This window comes from Theobroma cacao, chromosome 2, assembly GCF_000208745.1.
Source record: "Theobroma cacao cultivar B97-61/B2 chromosome 2, Criollo_cocoa_genome_V2, whole genome shotgun sequence".
NCBI classification, from domain to species: Eukaryota; Viridiplantae; Streptophyta; class Magnoliopsida; order Malvales; family Malvaceae; genus Theobroma; species Theobroma cacao.
In genome coordinates this window covers 36989053-37010846 of record NC_030851.1, presented here as the reverse complement: position 1 = coordinate 37010846, position 21794 = coordinate 36989053, and the positions used below count along the sequence as shown (strand labels likewise).

At 34.4% G+C, this 21794-nt stretch overlaps 3 protein-coding genes across 3 annotated transcripts; all 3 read left to right on the top strand.

Moving 5' to 3' along the window:
- LOC18609928 (lignin-forming anionic peroxidase) lies at positions 2618-3942 on the top strand. Its single transcript, XM_018114502.1, has 4 exons — positions 2618-2857; positions 2979-3170; positions 3290-3455; positions 3548-3942. Exons 1-4 carry the CDS (start codon positions 2618-2620, stop codon positions 3940-3942), a joined length of 993 nt encoding a protein of 330 aa, XP_017969991.1.
- Positions 13222-14572, top strand: LOC18609926 (lignin-forming anionic peroxidase). The gene is made up of 4 exons (XM_018115086.1): positions 13222-13461; positions 13569-13760; positions 13880-14045; positions 14138-14572. Exons 1-4 carry the CDS (start codon positions 13222-13224, stop codon positions 14530-14532), a joined length of 993 nt encoding a protein of 330 aa, XP_017970575.1. The 3' UTR covers positions 14533-14572.
- Positions 18346-19949, top strand: LOC18609925 (lignin-forming anionic peroxidase). The gene is made up of 4 exons (XM_007045286.2): positions 18346-18672; positions 18792-18983; positions 19090-19255; positions 19352-19949. The coding sequence occupies exons 1-4, from the start codon at positions 18439-18441 to the stop codon at positions 19741-19743; spliced, it is 984 nt and encodes a 327-aa protein (XP_007045348.1). The 5' UTR covers positions 18346-18438; the 3' UTR covers positions 19744-19949.

Below are 21794 nucleotides of genomic sequence, written 5' to 3'. Positions count from 1 at the left end.
ATCCATGATCTGTTCCTTCATTCATTCGCTGGTGGTATTTGATGACTGCTTTGATTCTTGAGCTATTTAGTTTCTTTGCTGCTTTTGCCTTTTTGATTCCCTGCTGTAGATCTTTTTTTGTTTTACCTGTTACGCTTTGGCAATGTAATTCTGTATTTTTGCTCCAGCATTATGCGAGTGTTTCTAACTTTTGTTCTGCTTTTAAGTTGCTCTTTCCCTTCCAGCTGTTGTTTCTTTGCTCAAGTTTCTTGAGTTGTATATTTTGAACGGATTTGCTCATCCATCGGGTACTAATGTTTTGCTTAATATATTGTCTTTTCTTTAGCTGAGCACAAAAAGAAAAAAAAAAAAAACCACATGGCAGCCTTCAAATATTGGTGAATATAAATTCAACGTGGATGGCTCTACAAGAGGTAAGCCAGGTCCTACAGGCTGTGGGGGTGTACTTCGTGATGCAAAGAGGTACATGGTGGGCATATTTTTTGGGCCTCTTGGTGTGCAAGATTCCAGCTATGCAGAGATGATTGCCATCAATCATGCTTACGCCTGTATGCTTCCACCCTTATGCAAGTAATAATAAACTTATCATGAATCTGACTCTATAGTTGCACTCATTTGGGTGAAAAATCATGAACAAAGGCCATGGAACATTAGGCACATCTTTAATGAGATAGATGCACTGTAGAACACTCTAGAAGGGGTGGCATTTCAACATTCTTTAAGGGAAGGAAACTCATTCATAGACATGCTAGCCAAACAAGGAGTTGATGTTGAAACTATGTTCTCAGCTGGTAGCCTTATCTCTTCAAGCTTATAGCTTTTAGTTCTTTTTTCCTATCCTATTTTTATGCTTATCATGCATTCTTGTGGTTGTTTCTAACAGTTATTGTGCTTTTGACATGTAATGTTGCATATTTGTAAGCTGGTATAAGTAAGTGCTTAGCACTCTGTTTTGTATCCTTTACTACCTTAAGCTGATTACTAATGAAAACCACTTTATTGGTTGAGCAAAAAAAAAATGTAAAAGCTTTCTTCCACTTGATAAGTATGTTGTAGGCTTTTTTTTTGGGTCGAAAATATGGGTATGTAATAAGTGGTATTAGATACTATCTAACTCTTCATTGATGTGTGACGTTCCATAAGAGATATCAAGATCAAGTTACATCTAGACTAAGATAAGTATTTCTTTTTTATGAATGAAAATGTCAGTGCAACGAGAGCGTTATAAAATTGGATAAGGTAGAATATCACAAATCTCATATCAATAAGAAATGAGATGAGTCTTGGGTTTATAAGTATAGGTGTCCTCCACTTAATAGACTTATCTTAGACATGTTTTTTAAAATTAAAAACATGAATCCATGATATATAATCCTATCACAATTTTCCATTTTCCAAAGAACTATTGGTCTTACACTTTTTTTTAACCATCCTTTGAGCGACAACATTTTTTTGCTTTTGTTTATGCACATGTTATTTAATCAAAGATTTAAATGTCAATTTTTTTTGTAGATTAAATTAAAGCATTTTTCATTTTAAATCAAAGTGTAATGCAAATGAAATACATCTTTTTCTCGAGAAAGTTGTCAGGTGTAGTTTTTTTATAGTCAATTTTTTTGAATTATTTTCTTACATTTTATTAATAGTAATATATTTCAAATAAAAGGAGACCATAGCAAAATTTGACAATGACAATTCAAACAATATCAATATAACCCCGCTAAAACCAGCACGGAGTGATTCAACTCAAAATTACTAAAACTATACATGAGGTGAACCAGACCAAGTGCTATTCTTTAACCAAATCCATAACTTCGGCTAAAACTCAAAAACTCAATCAAGCTGGCATTGTTCATAAGCCAACGGCCCCTTTTGCCTGACAAGGTGTCCTTGGACACATGCAGTATTTTATTTTCAAGATATCTTGACCATTGGGTCATTGGCCTGCACATAAAGGTTTTGGAATTTTTATTATCGAAAGATTTTCCCTTTTTTTATGTTAAATTCTCAGTTAAATATATACTATTAAATACACATGTGAGTAATAAAAAATTGCACTCCACCACATTGAGGTGGGTATATTTCTCTACTATTCTTCTTTTTTGATAACATCTGTTTACTTCAAACGTGGGCTGCGGTCACTGTCCAACGCAAGACGGAACTGAACTTCTGAAGGATGCTTGCCGGTTCGTCGTTCTCAAAAAGCTAATAGAATACAGTATACTATTATATTACTAGCAAATATTTTTTGACCCCAATTATATAGAAAAGGCCAAAGTCGGCGAATAATTTAATGGCTGACTTACTCTTTAAATATTTATAAACCCTTTGTTCAAAGGTTTGGAATTTCAAAGTAAATGTGCTTTTCTCTCCGTGTAAGCCAATTGCGAATGGGTCATAATCATAATAATATCTGCAGCTCCAAAATTGGAAATTGCTAACGCAACATCGCAACAAATTAACGTCCTTTCTACAACGCCCTATAAATTGAAGAAAGCTTCAAGCTTCTTGTCATCCTCATTTCTTCTCATTTTCTCTATCTATAGCTTGACTGCTAACTCTTTCTTGTGTTTAACTAATCAAAACTCAGCTTTGGTTTTCGTCATTTCAATAGAAAATGCTAATAGCTGTTGGAAATTTTTTGTCACTCGTAGCAAGGAGAGCTGCTGTTGTGGTGATCCTGTTGCTTTTGATGAGCGACTGCCAATGCCGAGCACAACTTTCCTCTACATTTTATGACAAGACATGCCCAAATGCACTTAGGACCATTCGCACAGCCATCAGAACCGCTATTGCACGAGAGCGTAGAATGGCTGCTTCTCTAATTCGCCTTCATTTCCATGACTGCTTTGTTCAGGTACTTATATATATATATATATATATATAACAAATTAATTATGTCTTTTTAATTTATGTTCCTGCCCATATTAAATAAAAATCGCATGATCTTAACGGGGTCTCTTGCCTCTTATAATCAGGGATGTGATGCCTCAATCTTACTAGACGATGCCTCCTCAATCACAAGCGAAAAGAATGCACTCCAAAATAAAGACTCTGCAAGAGGTTATGAAGTCATTGACAAGGCAAAATCTGATGTGGAACACATTTGTCCTGGGGTTGTATCTTGTGCAGATATCCTTGCAGTTGCAGCCAGGGATGCCTCAGAATACGTGAGTAACTCCATACATTATGACCTTCCTCCCGACATCCAGATATCTAACTTGTCATCTTAGTTTGATTTCCCGTGTTGAAACTTTACCCTTACAACATCTCTCCTCGATCAACACAGGTGGGTGGCCCATCTTGGAGAGTGAAGCTTGGGAGAAGAGATTCTACCACTGCTAGCGTTAGTCTGGCAACCAGTCAACTTCCTCGTTTCACAGCCAGCCTTGAAAGCCTAATCGATCTCTTTAGGAGCAAGGGCCTTAGTGCAAGAGACATGGTTGCTCTGTCAGGTTTGTGAAGAAATTATTTAACAAAATCCTTACGTTACACTTCGTTCTCCTTGTATAAAGACAATAATAAATGACGGTTAATCCTTATGCAGGTTCCCATACCATTGGACAAGCTCAATGCGTTACATTTCGGAACAGGATATACAACAATGCAAGTGACATCGACGCCGGATTTGCTAGCACACGCAGGCGCCGTTGTCCGGCCACTCTTGGCAATGGCGATGGAAATTTGGCAGCACTTGATCTGGTGACACCCAATTCCTTTGACAACAACTACTTCAAGAACCTGCTGCAGAAGAAGGGTCTTCTGGAGTCTGATCAAGTCCTTTTTAGCGGTGGATCCACAGATAACATAGTCTCAGAATATAGCAGGAACCCTTCTACTTTCAAGTCTGACTTTGCGACCGCCATGATCAAAATGGGAGATATCGAACCTCTAACCGGTTCAGCTGGGATAGTAAGGAGGATTTGCAGCGCTATCAACTAGTTGATGCATCCTCATATCTTTGTGGAAACTAAATCTGTTCCAATTTTAAAAGTTTTTTCTCCCTCAATTGTAGATGTGTGTGTTTACTGTCTCTCTTAATTTATTTATTCCTTTTATTCTTTCAAATGTAAACTTGGAGCAATGATTTTTTTTTCTATCTGCCATATTATATATGTAATCTTTTTAATTGAATAATCACTGTAATGAAAGAGGAGATTTATAGACTTCTGTTTTGCTGCATATTATATTAGAGTTAGAATTGTACTTGTGTTAATGTGCGGGGATCTTACATTTTTAAAAGATAGAATGAGTTTTGATCTTATAAGGAAATGTCTTTTTTCACCTAATAGATATGTCTCAAAAATATCTTTTGAGTTGAAAATATGTAATATAAGATCTAATCCAATTTTTCAAACTTAAGTGGGAGCCTACATAAGAGATATTGAGTTGAGTTTGGGTCCCTCTCTTCCATGGGTTGAAAGGGTCGTTGCACATGGATCCTACAAAAGAGATGTGATGAGTTTTGGATTTATAAGTAAAGATCTTCTTTTACTTAATAAATATATATTTAGCACGTTTTTTAGATTAAAAATGTGAGCCCGTGAAATTAAGCTCTATCACAATTTTTCATTTTCTAAAGAACTGTTTTTTTTTTTTGACTAAGCCAATCATGATTTCATTTGAATTAATTAGTAGGTACAAAAGAAGGCCTGAAAGCCTTAGGTACAGCAACTGCAAGCAACAGATGAGAGTAACTATCTGTTGCAAAGATCATAAGCTTGAGACGAAACCAGAGGGCAGCCCCTGCCTACAAAATGAACTGAACACGGTGTAGCTAAGAACAGCCTAACAAAAAAAAGGCAACTTATAAAAATAACTAAGCAATGAAGAACAGCAACAAAGTGAGGTATTCCATAACAGAGAGAAAAAGCTGCAGGTGGAGCTTAAAGCAAAGTCACCACAAGAAGAGAATGATGTGTTGTTATTAACACTATACTTTGACAAGAAAACTGCAAAAACCATTGCCCCTTCTAAAGATATGCTTGAAAGAAATCATACCTAACGTGGCTCGTAAAGAGTCTAGCTTTCTAAAGAATTGTTGGTCTTTTATTTTTTTTCTTTATACCATCCTTTCAACAACAACATTTTTTTGTTTATTGTTATTTTGGAAGAGAAAACTCAACCACTTTCATTCATAATACGTCATCTATATATATACAGCATAAACGTCTCTAAAATAGGAAAAGAATAAAGAAAATAAAATCCCTATAATTATGGTAATTTCTAATTCCTATAATTAGATTAAGTAATAAAAAAATATTTACAGATTTCCTATTCTATAACACTCCCCCTCCAGCTAGAGCATAGATGTTAATCATGCCTAGCTTGCTATGAATGTAATCAACTCGAGCTCCATTTAATGCTTTTGTGAAGATATCTCTTAATTGGTCTTCAGTTTTAACATATCTTGTATAGATGAACTTCTGCTGAACCTTTTCACGGATAAAATGACAATCAATTTCAATATGCTTAGTTTGTTCATGAAACACGAGATTATAGGCAATATGGAGAGTTTGATCATCACACCACAACTTTGTCGACAAAGAAGACTTCAGACCAACTTTCACTTAATAGCTGATACATCCATGCTGCCTCACACACAATTTGGGCCATAGCTCTGTATTTTGATTCTACACTAGATAGAGATACTACATTTTGCTTCTTACTTTTCCATGAGATCATATTCCCTCTGATAAAAACGTAATATCTCGTAATGGATCTCTTATTAATCTTGGAACCTACCCAATCTGCATTTGAAAAACATTCAATATTAGTGTGCCCATGATATCCATAAAATAGACCACATCTTGGAGCTTTTTTCAAATAAAATAGGATTTGTTCCAAAGCTGCCCAATGGTTAATTGTTGGAGCAGACATAAACTGACTTGCAACACTAACAGAGTATGTAATATCAAGACAAGTCACTGTAAGATAATTCAATTTTCCAACCAGCCTTTTATACTTTTCAGGGTTTTTAAACAATTCACCATATTTTTTTGTAAGTTGTAAATTAAGATTCATTGGTGCATTACACGACTCAGCACCCAATTTTCCTGTCTCCATTAACAAGTCAAGAACATATTTTCTTTGAGACAAGAATATACCTTTCTTACTCCTTGTCACCTCAACACCCAAGAAATACTTCAACAACCCTAAATCTTTTGTCTGAAATTGGGTATGAAGAAAGGATTTAAAAAATGAAATACTTGTAGTGCCACTACCAGTAACGACAATATCATCAAACATGCACTACTAATAAGATTATGCCAGCCTCAAACTATTTATAAAACATTAAGTGATCACACTTACTCTTTTTCATCCCAAACTCATAAACTGCCTCACTGAATTTGCCAAACCAAGCACGATGGCTTTGTTTCAAACGATACAAAGATTTTCGAAAATGACAAACTTTCCCATACTCCCCTTAAGCAACAAACCTAAGTGGTTGCGCCATATACACTTCATTTTGGAGGTCACCATGTAAACAAGCATTCTTGATATCTAATTGATGTAAAGGCCAGTCATAGGTAACCGCTATAGAGATGAATAAATGAACAAAGGTAAGTTTAGCTACTAGAGAGACAATATCAGAATAATCAACACCATATTTCTGGGCATATCCTTTACCAACAAGATGGGCTTTAAGGCGAGCCATTGATCCATCAAGATTTACTTTTACAACAAATACCCATTCGCACCAAATAACTTGTTTCCCGATAGGTAAATCTACCTAATCCCATGTACCATTACCATTTAAGGCCATCATCTCCTCATAGCAGCACACTAGCCAGGATGATACAAGGCTTCATGAACAGTTTTAGGAATCGAAACAAAATCCAAGGATGCAACAAACGAACTAGAAGAAGAAGACAAGTGATCAAAAAAAAACAAAGGATGAAATAGGATAAGTACACTAACGTTTACCTTTCGAAGAGTAATAGGGAGATGTAAACTAGGATCATGATCACTAGAGACTGGATCTGACGATGAAGGGACTAGTAAAGGGCATGTGGTCTGAGTCTTTGGTCATTTAGAATAGACATGGACAATAGGTGGCCGAGTAGGTGTAGAAATATTTAGGGTACTAACAGAATAGGTTATAGTATAAACTAATAGATCATCTTCCTCCCCTTAACTATCATAACTAGAAGACGAGGAAACGAAATGAGTATTTTCAAGGAAAGTGACATCTGTAGAGACAAATTAGAGGTTAAGCGTAGGTGAATAACATCTATAACCTTTTTAAAGATAAGAATACCTAAGGAAAACACACTTGAGAGATTTTGGATCTAATTTGGTGACTTGGGCATGAACATCACGAACAAAACATGTACTACCAAATATCTTGCATTTAATAGGAAACAAAGACTTGGAAGGAAAAAAGACAGTATAGGGGATATCACCATGAAGGACAAAAGAAGGCATCTAATTAATCAAAAAACAAGTCATGGAGATAGCATCAGCTCAAAACTATTTAGGAACTTTCATCTTAAAATGAAGTGCTCGGGCTACCTTAAATAGATGTCTATTATTTCTCTCAGTAATTCCATTTTGAAAGGGTGTATCAATACAAGAAAGTTGATGGAGAATGCTATTTTGAGTCATATAGGATTAAAATTTATCAGAAAAATATTCTTTGGCATTATCACTTTGCAATGTGGGCATAAAAACATTAAATTGTGTTTTTATTTCAGCATAAAAGGCATAAAAAATAGAGAAGAACTCGGAACAATTTTCATTAAGTATAGCCAAGTGACATGAGATAGTCGTCAACAAAAGTAACAAAGTATTTAAAACCAGACTTAGACATAATAGGACAAAGACCTTAAACACCTTAATGAACTAACTCAAAAGTGGACATAACTTGCTTATTGACTCTAAAAACTAAAGGGAGACGATGATGTTTGGCAAACTAACATGAATCATAATCCCACGATAATACATTTTGAAATTGAGGACATAATTTCTTTAAAGAATACAATGAAAGATGTCCCAACCGATAATGCACCTCAAAGGGGGTCAATACACTTGAACAAGTAATGGATCTCGACACTTATGTGTTAAGGTAGTAGACACCTTTAGACTCATGACCTTTACCAATAATCTACTTCGTCGTAGGATCCTGAAATAGACAGAGATCGAGAAAGAATGACAAACAACAATTCAAGGCACGAGTGAGTTTACTAACAAAAATTAGATTAAAAGCAAACTTAAGTAGATTTAAGACATTGGACAATGAAATTAATGGAGTTGGATTAACAGTTCCAGAACCAAGAACACAAGAGATTGACCCGTCTGCTAAAGTAATATTAGAAGAGGTTGTATGTGATTAGAAAGTGGAAAATAGATTCGAATTACTTATCATGTGATTTGAGGCACCAAAATCAATGACCCATTTGGATAATGAGGAAATAAGACATGTAGTGGAGTTACCTAACTTAGCAATAGCAATGATAGGAGAAGTGGTGGATTTTACTGATTCCTTGTACTGAGAGAATTAGTCTAATTCATCTACAAAAACTAGAATAGTCTTCTCAGAAGATGAAGTATTAAGTGCTTCAACATTTGCTGACTAACCTCACAAAGACTTATTTTGGAGTTTCATGCAAAAATGCTTTGGATGGCTTGACTCATGAGAATAATAGCACACAATTCATCATGACCTCTTACTACGACTATCAACATTTCAGTTATGAGTGCTCATTCCCAATTCTTTACTACCACTCTTATTATTCTAATGACTTACAAGAGCATTGTTATTAGTCTGAAACAACATGGAGTTGGAGCTTTATGTACGAAGTACTCTCGTAAAGGTGTCATGTAGGGAGGAGATTTCGAAACTAGAAAGAATTTGAGATTTTACAGTCTCAAGCTCTAGAAGGAGACTTGCAAGAAAACTCATAACCGCCATTTGCTCCCATTGAGCTTGTTGAACCTTCACATCAGGACTAAAAGGCAACAGAACATTAAACTCTTTATAAATTCTTTTAAAATCCATAAGATAGGCTGTGAGAGATCTATCTTGTTTCTCTGCATGATAAAATGCTTTACATACCTCATAAATATGAGAGATATTCCTTTTACCAAAATATAAAAATCTAAATAATCCATCAACTCTTTAACAAACTCACAATGATTAAATAGGCTAATAATCTCACTATTAATAGAATTTTGAATTTGCAAGAACAATCGTGCAGCTTCCCTCATCCAGGTTTGCCTTGTATTATCAGTAGGCGGATCATTAGTAATATGATCATCCTTATTGATGCTTTTTAAATAGACCTGAACTGTTTTGCTCCAATCCAAATAATTGGAACCAGTAAGCTTATGCTTGGTGACTTTTGTCATCACAAGAATCACATTAGCCATTACCACTAATTTTTTCTCTAGCACAAGTTCTGCCATCTTGAAAACCCAGTAACAAAACCCAACAAGAGTACCAAACTATCTTGTTGAGACCTTTTGATGTGTAGACCAGAAGAGAAAAATCTTCGATGTGATGACCAAAGGAGAAAATCGAAGTGAAAATCTCTAACAGATGGCCCCCACACGCCGACTCGTGGAATAGAACCAAAAACTAAAAGTGGCATGTGACAAACACTCACGGGGACTATAGTGGCAAGAATCTGGGAAGAAGCCAATCGATAAATAAGTCTCCTCCTAGTGCCGATTATGAGATCAGATTGTCACCTTATATGGGTGACATAGATTTTGGGTGCAAAAGAGAAACTAAGAACTTTATTTCAAAGGAAATAGATATGCCAAAATAGCTCTAATACCATGTTATGGAAGAGAAAACTCAATCACTTTAATTCATGATACATCATCTATATATACAACCTAAACATCTGTAAAATGGGAAATAGAATAAAGAAAATAAAATCTCTATAATTATGGTGATTCCTAATTCCTATAATTACATTAATTACTAAAGGGATATCTATAGATTTCCTATTCTATAACATTTATGTTTATGCATATAATATTTAATCAAGATTTATATGTGTCAACGAAAACATTTTTTTTTATTTTTGTTTATGCATATATTATTTCATCAAGATTTTTTTTGAAATGTTGAATTAGATTACATTCAAAAAGTCATACATAGAAGAAAATCATACATAGGAAGAGGAAACTCCCTGTTAACCTAAAAATCCACTTGTAGCAGAACAAAACAAAAAGGAAACTGCATTACCCAAAAACCTTCGATATCTCAAAAAATAAAAGATATACAACCCTTAACATCCAAAAGGTTGGTTCAACATTTTCCTTTCAATAAGAGAAACCTGGACAAACAAAATAAAAACAATGCGACTCTATACATGATAGATCACATTCATTAGACAAAAGAATCCAAACAAAGGAACAAAGTAAAACTCCCCTGTATAGTGCCAAACCGCAAGAAATAGGAAAACAAAAGACATCCCATGATAGCCAACCACACCATTTAAGCTGAACCAACAAGGTTCTCAAGCCTTTAAAGATTAACAAAAAAGTTGCCTGCATGATGCCTAGTTGATGCATGTGCAAAAAGATAGCCTACACAAAACCAGTGAAAACAACCATAAAAATCAGGAAAGAAAAAAAAGCAACAACCATCCAACACCCCATTAACACAAGCTTAGAAATTTGGCATCAGTAATGTCATCACATAAAACCCAAAGTAATTCATTAGACCTCTGTATCCCTGATTTCATAAGAGAATTGATAATCTCATTCGTAGACATAGGAATTTTGTTGAAATTGATTTCCTTGATTTGAGATTTAAGGAAATCAACTTTCAACATGATGGGGGGCCTTAGTTTCCAAGGAATAGAACATGGATCTTTAATCCACTTCATAGAATTTTCAAAGTCACTATCGACTATAACTTTGTGAGACACAACCCACTTTGATGCTATGAAAGTTTGCAAAGCGTTGCACATTGCTTTAATATCAACTTTATTAACATCTCATACTCTAATCAACATCAAGAAAATGATGAGGATGTCACCAGAATCGTTACGAAGAACTCCACCAATGCTTGCCTCCCCAAGGTTACCTTTGGAGGGCCCATCAACATTAAATTTGAGAACTTTATAGAGACCAGTTTGCCATTTGACAGAAGGCTTGAATGTTTTACATTTTTTAGAGTCCACCCCATTATTAGGGAACCTCTCCAAGTCCATAATAGAAAAATTCAAGTCAGGTTATTTGGTTTTTGTCCAGCAAGCAATGTGCAGCTTGATCACATCAAACACATGAGTATTGACCCATTATTTACCTTTGAACAACATCTCGTTGCGAGCTAGTCAAATAGACCATGAAATAACTAGTAATATATATTAGAGTGTTTTTTATTTTAAAAGAAAAAGTGTAATACAAATGAAATACTTCCTTTGTCTCAAGAAAGTTGTTACATACTCATTTTTTTGAATTATTAATAATAATAAATTTAAAATAAAAAGGAAACCATAGCAAAGTTTGACTATGCAAATTCAAACAATATCAATACACCCCCGCTAAAACCAATATGGATATTGATCCGAAAGTTGACATCCCATAATTTTCATCAACCATGCAACACATGGTACTAAATTATAAATGACCATATCATTTTATATGGAAATATGAAAGATGTGGTCTATCAACTTCATTACATTTTATCTATACTAGTATGTCAAAGGATTCTTGAGTTGATGTCATGAAATAGTAATTCATTTGATGAGATTACCAAACAACAAAATATAAATCTATATTATAAATATCCTTTTACTTTGATATAATATTTAAAAAAGTTTTTAAACTATTCACGAAAATTCAAATAAATTTTTTTATTTTTATTGTGTTCAATCAAATTTTTATATTTTTATTTTGAATCAAATAAGTTTTTATAATTAGTAATTGACTTAGTTAAAATGACATTTATCATTTTGTATTATGTGAAACTAACATGACATGCTAATATGTTCAAATTGATGATGATGTGGTATATTGATATATCATAATTGATGATAACGTAGTATACTAATGTGGCATAATAATACGAACATGTGACATTTTTCACTTTTCACATCAATATTATATCAGTATCATATAAANACGAGGATATAATTACATTACATTTTCACTTTCATATCAACGTCACCTGAGTATTAAGATGATAAATAAAAATTTTAATTAATGATAATTAATAAAAAATATTAATTATAAAAAATTATTTGATCAAAATAAATATATAAAAATTTGATTGAAAGAAATAAAAAATAAGAATTTATTTAAAATTTTTTAAATAATTCAAAAAATTTTTTGAACATTATACCTTTTATCTTTCCCTGTGAAGTTGGCCCCATCTTTTAATTATCAATCAATAAATTAAAAAAATTACGCATTTCTTCTATTACATAAACTGCCTTGTTTTTTTCACTTACAACTTCATTTAAACTCATAAACTCAAGCAAGCCGGCAGTGTTCATCAACCGACAGCCCTTGTTGCCTGACAGGTGTCCTTGGACACGTGCAATATTTTAATTTCTAGGTCATTTGCCTGCACATAACGGTTTTGGATTTTTTTTTTTATTATCAAAAGACTTTCTTTTTTCTGTTAAATTCTCTGTTAAAATATATTATTAAATACTCATGTGACTAAACCTAAAAAATAAAAAATTGCACTCGGCCGCGTTGAGGCGGGTATATTTCTCTAGTATTCTTCTTAGTTTGATAGTATCTGTTCACTTCAGAACGTGGGCTGCGGTCACTATCAAACGCAATACGGAACTGAACTTTTGAAGGATGCTTGCTGGTTCGTCGTTCTCAATAGCACTATTATATTACTAGCAAATATTTTTGGACCCCAATTATATAGAAAAGGCCAAAGTCGGCGGATAATTTAATGGCTGACTTACTCTTTAAATGTTTGTATACCCTTTGTTCAAAGGTTTGAAATTTCAAAGTAAATGTATTTTTTACTCCATGCAAGCCAATAGCGAATGGGTCATGATCATAAAGAGAATAGTAATAACAATGTCTGCTGCCACAAAATTGGAAATCGCTAACGCAACATCGCAGCAAATTAACCTCCTTTCTACAACGCCCTATAAATTGAAGAAAGCTTCAAGCTTCTTATCATCCTCCTAATTTCTTCTCATTTTCTCTAGCTGTAGCTTGCTTCTCTGTCAACTCTGTCTTGTGTTTAACTAATCAAAACTCAGCTTTCGTTTTCGTCATTTGAATAGAAAAATGGTAATAGCTGTTAGAAATTCTTTGTCACTCGTAGCAAGTAGAGCTGCTGTTATGGTGATTCTGTTGCTTTTGATCAGCGACTGCCAATGCCAAGCACAACTTTATTCTACATTTTATGAAAAGTCATGCCCAAATGCACTTGGGACCATTCGCACAGCCATCAGAACCGCTATTGCACGAGAGCGTAGAATGGCTGCTTCTCTAATTCGCCTTCATTTCCATGACTGCTTTGTTCAGGTACTTACATATATAACAAATTAATTATGTCTTTTTAATTTATGTTCCTGCCCATATTAAATTACAATCGCACGATCTTAACGGGGTCTTTTGCCTTTTATAATCAGGGATGTGATGCCTCGATCTTACTAGACGATGCCCCCTCAATCACAAGCGAAAAGGATGCACTCCAAAACAAAGACTCTGCAAGAGGTTATGAAGTCATTGACAAGGCAAAATCTGATGTGGAACACATTTGTCCTGGGGTTGTATCTTGTGCAGATATCCTCGCAGTTGCAGCCAGGGATGCCTCAGAATACGTGAGTAACTCCATACATTATGACCTTCCTCCCGAAATCCAGATATCTAACTTGTCATCTTAGTTTGATTTCTCGTGTTGAAAATTTACCCTTACAACATCTCTCTTCGATCAACTCAGGTGGGTGGCCCATCTTGGACAGTGAAGCTTGGGAGAAGAGATTCAACCACTGCTAGTGTTAGTCTGGCAACCAGTCAACTTCCTCGTTTCACAGCCAGCCTCAAAAGCCTAATCGATCTCTTTAGGAGCAAGGGCCTTAGTGCAAGAGACATGGTTGCTCTGTCAGGTTTGTGATGAAATTATTTAACAAAATCCTTACGTTCCACTTCGTTCTCCTTGTATACAGACAATAATAAATGACGGTTAATCCATATGCAGGTTCCCATACCATTGGACAAGCTCAATGCGTTACATTTCGGAACAGGATATACAACAATGCAAGTGACATCGACGCCGGATTTGCTAGCACACGCAGGCGCCGTTGTCCGGCCACTCTTGGCAATGGCGATGGAAATTTGGCAGCACTTGATCTGGTGACACCCAATTCCTTTGACAACAACTACTTCAAGAACCTGATGCAGAAGAAGGGTCTTCTGGAGTCTGATCAAGTCCTTTTTAGCGGTGGTTCCACAGATAACATAGTCTCAGAATATAGCAGGAACCCTTCAACTTTCAAGTCTGATTTTGCAGCTGCCATGATCAAAATGGGAGATATCGAACCTCTAACCGGTTCAGCTGGGATAATAAGGAGGATTTGCAGCCGTGTTGACTAGTTGATGCATCTCCTCACGTGTGGCATGTACATTTGTTAACAACAACATTGAAAGTTGCCTCTTCCTCAATTGTAGATGCTGGTTTCATTTCTCTTCATTTATTCCTTTCATTCTTTCAATCGTAAAGTACTCGTAATAGCGTTTTTTTTTCCTGATCCTCATATATGCAATTTGTTGAATTGAATAAAAAACCTCTTCGTTTTGGGACACTAATATCTGTTCCATACTTGGACTTTTTGCTTTGTAGTAGCTTATAAAAAAAATTTTGATTCTTGCCTGCTGTGTTGCCATTGCATTTGAAGCAGCGTATGTAGTGAATGTAAAAAGTAAAATTTATCGCAAATTGAATTTAGTTCAATTCAATTTAGTTTAAAAAAGAACACACAAGTTGAATCTGAATTCAAAGTAATTTGAATCTATATTTACTTTTTGATTGAAACTCAACAACTTTTGAAGTATGATTCACTTTTGTTTGAAAGTTTTTCATGACATTACTCATAAATATTAAATAATGCTTTGCAAGTTTGGAACGAGCTTCTAAAAATATTACATAAGGAATATATTTATAAATTTTTAATATGAAATTTAAAATATTTAAATAAATTGATATAAAATTTAAAATTAGAATAATCCCGGATATAATTCAACACTTCCTGACCAAAACCCTAAAAAACCCGAACCCCAACCTAACCCAGTCATGCTCATGACTCAAACCGTGCAACATAGGTCAACGCAACCTCGAGGTTGGTCTAAAAATCCAAAATTAATCCAAGTTAGTTACTTTTGTACCTTTTGTAACTTAAGTTGGGTGCTGTTTGATGTATTAAAAATATTAACACTAGAAAATTAAATATTGATTTAGTGTAGAAAATTCAATAGCTCAACTATTGAAGAAAAGGAGTCGCAAATTAAATTTACACCAAAAAAATTTAATCACCAAGAGAAAATGAAAGAAAGTTAGAATAAATTTCAAATTAGGCTATTATTATTGATTTGGAGAAAGGGAACTTAATTTAAGCCCTACTCCAAATACATATAATTACTATTAAGTCAAAAGTGTTGGAATGATACATGAAATTATTATATGTGTGTTGAATAAAGTTGTATACAGTATTTGTTTTATTATTTACTACTTACTCTTCAAATTAGCTAAACCTAAATTAGGCACACGCTTGACTCTTGAACAGACATATGGCTGTCTTGATATGAGAGATAAAAAAAAATGTGGTAAGTATGCAATTATAAATAATATATGGGATCAAAAAGGAAATTAAAGGTTAGATTGAGTAACGCAGAATAGAATCGGAAGGAGTCAACTCGGATATATGTAATAAAAGCTACAAGGACGTGATGAAAGCTGAACGGCTAAATATGACTTTCGGCCCCATTGAGACATGGTCTTGTGGCAAAGATGCCATCTTTTGCATTGTAGACACAAAAGTATGTGCTATCAAGCTATTACTTAGTGATAAGGATAAGATGGGATTGGGTCAGAGATTTAGGCCTTAATCTTGAATGCTAACTCTTGCACCGCAAACAAAAATGGCTGTATCATGCATGTGGCTATCCTCTTTAAAAGAAACTCAACGGTGCCATTAATTGTGAAGTGAGAAATAACTTGAAAATTATTATATAAACAATTATACCATATTAACTGTGCCACAACTACTTATAATCAGGTTACGACACTCATTAAATATTTTAGGTGATGGGTCTCTAAGTTAATAATACCAAATTTCCCATTGAATGGAAAGCTTAAACCCATGACTTGTCAGTTAAAATTTTACTATGCAAGTATACATAGTATATAAGCAAGCAGAGTATCTATCTCACACAGAACTGATTTAAAATTTTACTAAATATTAAAATTAGAATAATTTAATTTTATCTAAATAATTAATATCAAATAACTAAATTAATTAACTAAAATTACTTAACCAAAATTTAAACTAAGAAAATTCAAAATAATAATAACTTGAGTAAATATCAAATCAAACAAGCCTAGGATTATAATATCCTTCACACTTCATCTAAATTGTACCTCTTTTCCTTAACTTATTTCAATGGGTTGAATTGCTAACTTAGAGTCCTAAATTATTTATAAGGATCTCTCGACTCATCTTATAAAAATGTATATTTTAATCAAAACATTATATCCCTATGTGAATTAAAATTAAAATAGATTCATTAAGTTCAGGCTCTAATATGATTACATATGACCTATAGGTATATCCCTATCTTATACGCAAATCAATTAATATGATCATATGCTATCTCAATTTTAGTCTACACTAAACTCTCTTTTCCAAATTGGTTTAGGTTCCTAAATCAATTTAATTGGTGGCCAAGCAATTAAAAGCATTAAGAACAAATTGGAATAAACAATTCAAATCTCATTGAAGATAAGTTAGAAAGAGATTAAAAATTTAGATTACATGTAAGTTCAATTGCAATCCTAGAAAAAGAAAATTAGCTACTCATGATTGCAAAGACAAATAACATTATAATAATTTCAACCATTGAGAGTAACAAGAAAAATAAAAGCTAAGGAAGAAAACAAAACAAATATTTGCGGCCTTACTCTCTAAGTTCCAGTCTCAACTTCTAGCTTTTTGAATCCCTAAAAGTTGTCTACCCTAATGTTCTTAAAAATATCCTATTTATACTAATAAACTTAATTTATAGTTCCCTAAGTTGACCTATAATTTAATTGGGCTTAAACGTGTAATAAGAGGCCCAAAAAATCAATTATCAGTCCTTAAAAATTTTCATTCTTTGCATAGTACGTCTAGCCATTTTTTGACACAATTTTCTCTATCTTCATGGCAGAACTGGGTAAAGTGATATATGAAAGTTGTAGATTTGTCTCTTAACTTTCTAATGGTCCAAAAATCACATCATTTGGAGTCTTGTTGTGCAAGTTATAGCCAAAACATTGAATCACATACAAACAGACTTTCAAATCTTTCAACACTTTATTTTTCAAAATTAAGTCCAATTTCTTTAACTCCTATGAAAAATATAAAAACTAATAAATAACAATCAAATTAAAAGAAATAACCTAAAATTAAAATAACTCACTTAAAAATAAATTAATTATAAAAATAATTAAAAATAAGTAAATTATAATTAAAAATTGAGAACTTAATTAATATTTAATAATTAAATTAAACTAAAATAATTTTATAAAATAAAATTATCATAATTGCTAGCTGATATGGCACCATTCGTAATAAATTAATAGATTGGGATTAGCTCGGGAAATGCAGTAAAAGCTCAATCATTTTACGTGGAGAATTTTGCTGATAGAATAAAAAAGGATTACGACATGCCAGAGACGTGCAGCTTCCACTAATCTTACAGAATATATCCGAGTTCAGTACCCCACTATAGACTTAAGCAACCAACACAGGCAAACAGCTGTTACATTCAACTCTTCACTTTAGACACGATATATCCCATCTTTGAGTACAGAAACGTGGGCTGCCCACCCCACACAGAGCAAAAGCCTTTCCAGGTAATATTTTGCAAAGATGCTTGGATAAACCATTTCGGAATCCCAATTAAGTAGAAAAAACCCAAATTTGCTGACCAAACATCAATAAGGAATTTTCCACGTCCAATAGTAACGCCATGCAAGCCAAAAACGAACGAGTCATATTCATAATACCAGCGGCTCCAAATTTGAAAATTCGTTACAGCCGGGATGTAGCAGAAAACAGAGACCAAGGAAAAGTCTAACCCTTACACAAAATGCTTTATAAATTGAAGTGAGCTACAAGCTCTCTGTCATCCTCCTTTCTTCTCATTTTCTCTAGCTACCTAGCTTGCTTGTGTATTAAGTCTGCCTTCTGTTTAACAAATCTAAACTTAGCTAGTTTTCCTTTTCGTCAGTGAATAGAAAAAATGGTAACAGCGGTTAGAATTTCTTTGTCATCCGTAGCAAGTAGAGCTGCGGCTGTGGTGATGATGCTGCTTTTGAGCAGCGCATGCCAAGCACAGCTTTCTTCTACATTTTATGATAACACTTGCCCAAATGCACTTCGTACCATTCGCACAGCCATCAGATCCGCCATTGCCCGAGAGCGTAGAATGGCTGCATCTCTAATTCGCCTTCATTTCCACGATTGCTTTGTTCAGGTGCTTGTTTGTATTTGTATACGTATATAAAACAAATTAATGTTGTTTTTAATTCCATATTATACCAGCATTTACATGGTTTTTATTAGTTAACTTACGAGTCTCTTTCCTATTTTCAGGGATGTGATGCCTCAATCTTACTAGACAATTCCCCTTCAATCACAAGCGAAAAGTTTGTAATTCAGAATAACAACTCTGCAAGAGGTTATGAAGTCATTGATCAGGCAAAATCTGCTGTGGAGAACGTATGTCCTGGAGTTGTGTCTTGTGCAGACATCCTTGCAGTTGCAGCCAGGGATGCCTCTGAATACGTGAGTAATTGCTGAATATAAAACCTTCCTTCTGAAATCTAGATACTTCGCTTGTCAATCGTATTGAATATTCTGACTGATTAAATTCTCTCATCAAACAATTCAGGTAGGTGGCCCATCTTGGACAGTGAAGCTTGGAAGAAGAGATTCTACTACTGCAAGCCCAAGTCTGGCTAGCAGAGATCTTCCTCGTTTTACAGATAGCCTTGAAAGCCTTCTCTCTCTCTTTGGAACCAAGGGCCTTAGTGCAAGAGACATGGTTGCTTTGTCAGGTTTGTGCACAAATATTTTATAACAAAATCCTTACATAACACTTCATATTCCTCGTAAACAATCACACTGATAAATGAGCTTTAAACCATGTGCAGGTTCTCATACTATAGGTCAAGCTCAATGCGTTACATTCCGGGATAGGATATACAGCAACGGAAGTGACATTGACGCTGGATTTGCTAGCACACGGAGACGCAATTGTCCCACTACTGCTAACGGTAATGGAAACTTGGCGCCACTTGATCTGGTGACACCAAATTCCTTTGACAACAACTACTTCAAGAACCTGTTGCAAAAGAAAGGTCTTCTACAGTCAGACCAAGTCCTGTTTAGCGGAGGATCCACGGATAGCATAGTCTCCGAGTATAGCAGGACCCCTTCTACTTTTAGTTCTGATTTCGCATCTGCCATGATCAAAATGGGAGATATCGAACCTTTAACTGGTTCATCTGGAATAATAAGGAGGATTTGCAGCGCTGTCAACTAATCGATGCATCTCCACCTGCGCGAAAATTAAAACTGTTACAATCTGGAAGCTCAACTCTCCCTAAATTGGAGATGTTTATCTTACACCTCTCTCCTTATGTATTCTCTCTTATTCTTTCAAGTGTAAAGAAGTTGTAATGCTCGAGCTTTGTTTCCTACCTTTATAGTTGTACTGTTCTGAATAACGAGGCATTGGTTTCGGATTTAGTTTCCGTATATTGACACTATTATCTCTGCCGATTACGATCTTTTACGTTGTACAAATGAAGTTTAACAATTCCCTGCCCGCTCATCGTACATAATGACATGGAAATTTTCAAACAGAAAACGCGTAATTCGAGTCAGTCATACGTACAATAAGTTCTATCTCATAACTCCAATCATTAAACATATATACGTCAAGGGAACCTTAGGATTGGGCTCAAATTGGGTGACCTAGATCATGCCAGGACGAACCAGATGGAGAAAAATCGCAGGCGCAAACCAGACAAGTTCACCACAACACTTCCATCTTTCATAGAGCATCGTGAAAGGTGGATAAGGCTCTTTAACAATGCAACACCGCCAAGTATCAAGTAGAATATGTCCTGAAAATGGGGAAAGATTTCTAGTGTTCCATGACTGAAAATAAACTACCACTAAAGCAAACAAACTCAAAGAAAAGGTAGTAAGCACACACCAAGAATATCGAAAGACGGTAAAAAAAATCAGGGTCCGGTTTAAAGTTTACATCCATGGATAAAGATGATGGGAGATTCCACAATAATCAAAGATAATACAGATTATTATGAAGTGTTCTCTTCTCTTTTCAATCTCATAACCCCATTAATTAACTAAAGCCAACAAGCTTGGTCCATTTTAGGCGATGTTTTCGAGCCTTAGATGGTTCGTTTCGATCCAACCTGAAGTATATAAATATGTATGACTAATATATTTTCTTTTAAATTCAAGATCAAGTTTAAATATATTAATATACCTACTATAATCCATTCAAGCTCGGAACCCATGACACCTCTTAGGGGCTTTTTATTTATTTATATTTTGATTGCGGCTAGGGGTTGATTTTTTATCAAATAAAAAAGAAAAAATTGTGAAAATAACCTTCATCATAAGCTCAATTCAAAAATGACCCATTATTATAATTTTAACTATTTTTAGACAATTTTTGGCATGACTTGACAACAATTCTCTTTAAAACATTCACTCCAAATTAAATGGTCTTAGTTTGTTCTATCCCACCATTCAGATAAATATTCTAAAATTAAATCTCGATTTCTCTATCTAGTTGTCCAATTTTCTAATGCCATCGAGGTCTATATCGCCATCCAACTGACTCACCATCCCAAAGAACAGAGATGACATCAAAATATATATTTTGGGTTCTTAGTTTTATTTGTTTATATTTATAGAGCCTAAAAGTTGATGGATAAATTATAGAGGAAATTGTGAGAAAGAACTTCGTGATAAGGTGATTTCAGAAATAACCGCCTATATAAAGTTATCTGCTTCTAGCCAAAAATAAACATGAGTAGACCAAAATGCCCTTAAAAACATCGTTTCAAATAAATGCTTAGTTGTTTGAGCTATCTGCCTCTCGCCAGAGAGAAAATGAAAAAAATAAAAATAAATGCGCGCAGCTGTTGGGCTCGGTCATCTTTCTTTCTCAACTCTCTGAACTATCTCAACTCTGACAAGTCTCTGTTGAGCACCATTGTTGTCAGCTCCCTCAGATCTCTGAACTGTATAAGCTTTGTCAACTCTCTATTGAGCACCATCGTCATCAGGCTATGGTCTATCTCTTGGCATCTGGCCACATTGTCGTAGATTAACATATCCTATAGTAGATATGACATCAAGGTACCTGTTATTGGGTTTATTTCTGCAACACACTTAAATTTCTGAAACATTTGGTGTAAATGAGAAGATGGATTAGAAACATTGCCTAGAGTTGTTACACGCCATGCATCTATAACATGTGTTAGAGTTATTTTAGCGTGTCACGGTTGTTCCTGGCGTGTTGTGAGTTAACTAGTTTTTTTAGTTGTTAACGTG

Excerpts from the sequence above, each read along its gene's own strand:
- LOC18609928 (XM_018114502.1), top strand. The coding sequence starts at position 2,618 with ATGCTAATAGCTGTTGGAAATTTTTTGTCACTCGTAGCAAGGAGAGCT. Across the intron at positions 2,858-2,978 it reads TCCATGACTGCTTTGTTCAG|GGATGTGATGCCTCAATCTT; the intron begins GTACTTATATAT and ends TCTTATAATCAG. Across the intron at positions 3,456-3,547 it reads AGACATGGTTGCTCTGTCAG|GTTCCCATACCATTGGACAA; the intron begins GTTTGTGAAGAA and ends ATCCTTATGCAG.
- LOC18609926 (XM_018115086.1), top strand. The coding sequence starts at position 13,222 with ATGGTAATAGCTGTTAGAAATTCTTTGTCACTCGTAGCAAGTAGAGCT. Across the intron at positions 13,761-13,879 it reads CCAGGGATGCCTCAGAATAC|GTGGGTGGCCCATCTTGGAC; the intron begins GTGAGTAACTCC and ends CGATCAACTCAG. Across the intron at positions 14,046-14,137 it reads AGACATGGTTGCTCTGTCAG|GTTCCCATACCATTGGACAA; the intron begins GTTTGTGATGAA and ends ATCCATATGCAG.
- LOC18609925 (XM_007045286.2), top strand. The coding sequence starts at position 18,439 with ATGGTAACAGCGGTTAGAATTTCTTTGTCATCCGTAGCAAGTAGAGCT. Across the intron at positions 18,673-18,791 it reads TCCACGATTGCTTTGTTCAG|GGATGTGATGCCTCAATCTT; the intron begins GTGCTTGTTTGT and ends TCCTATTTTCAG. Across the intron at positions 19,256-19,351 it reads AGACATGGTTGCTTTGTCAG|GTTCTCATACTATAGGTCAA; the intron begins GTTTGTGCACAA and ends AACCATGTGCAG.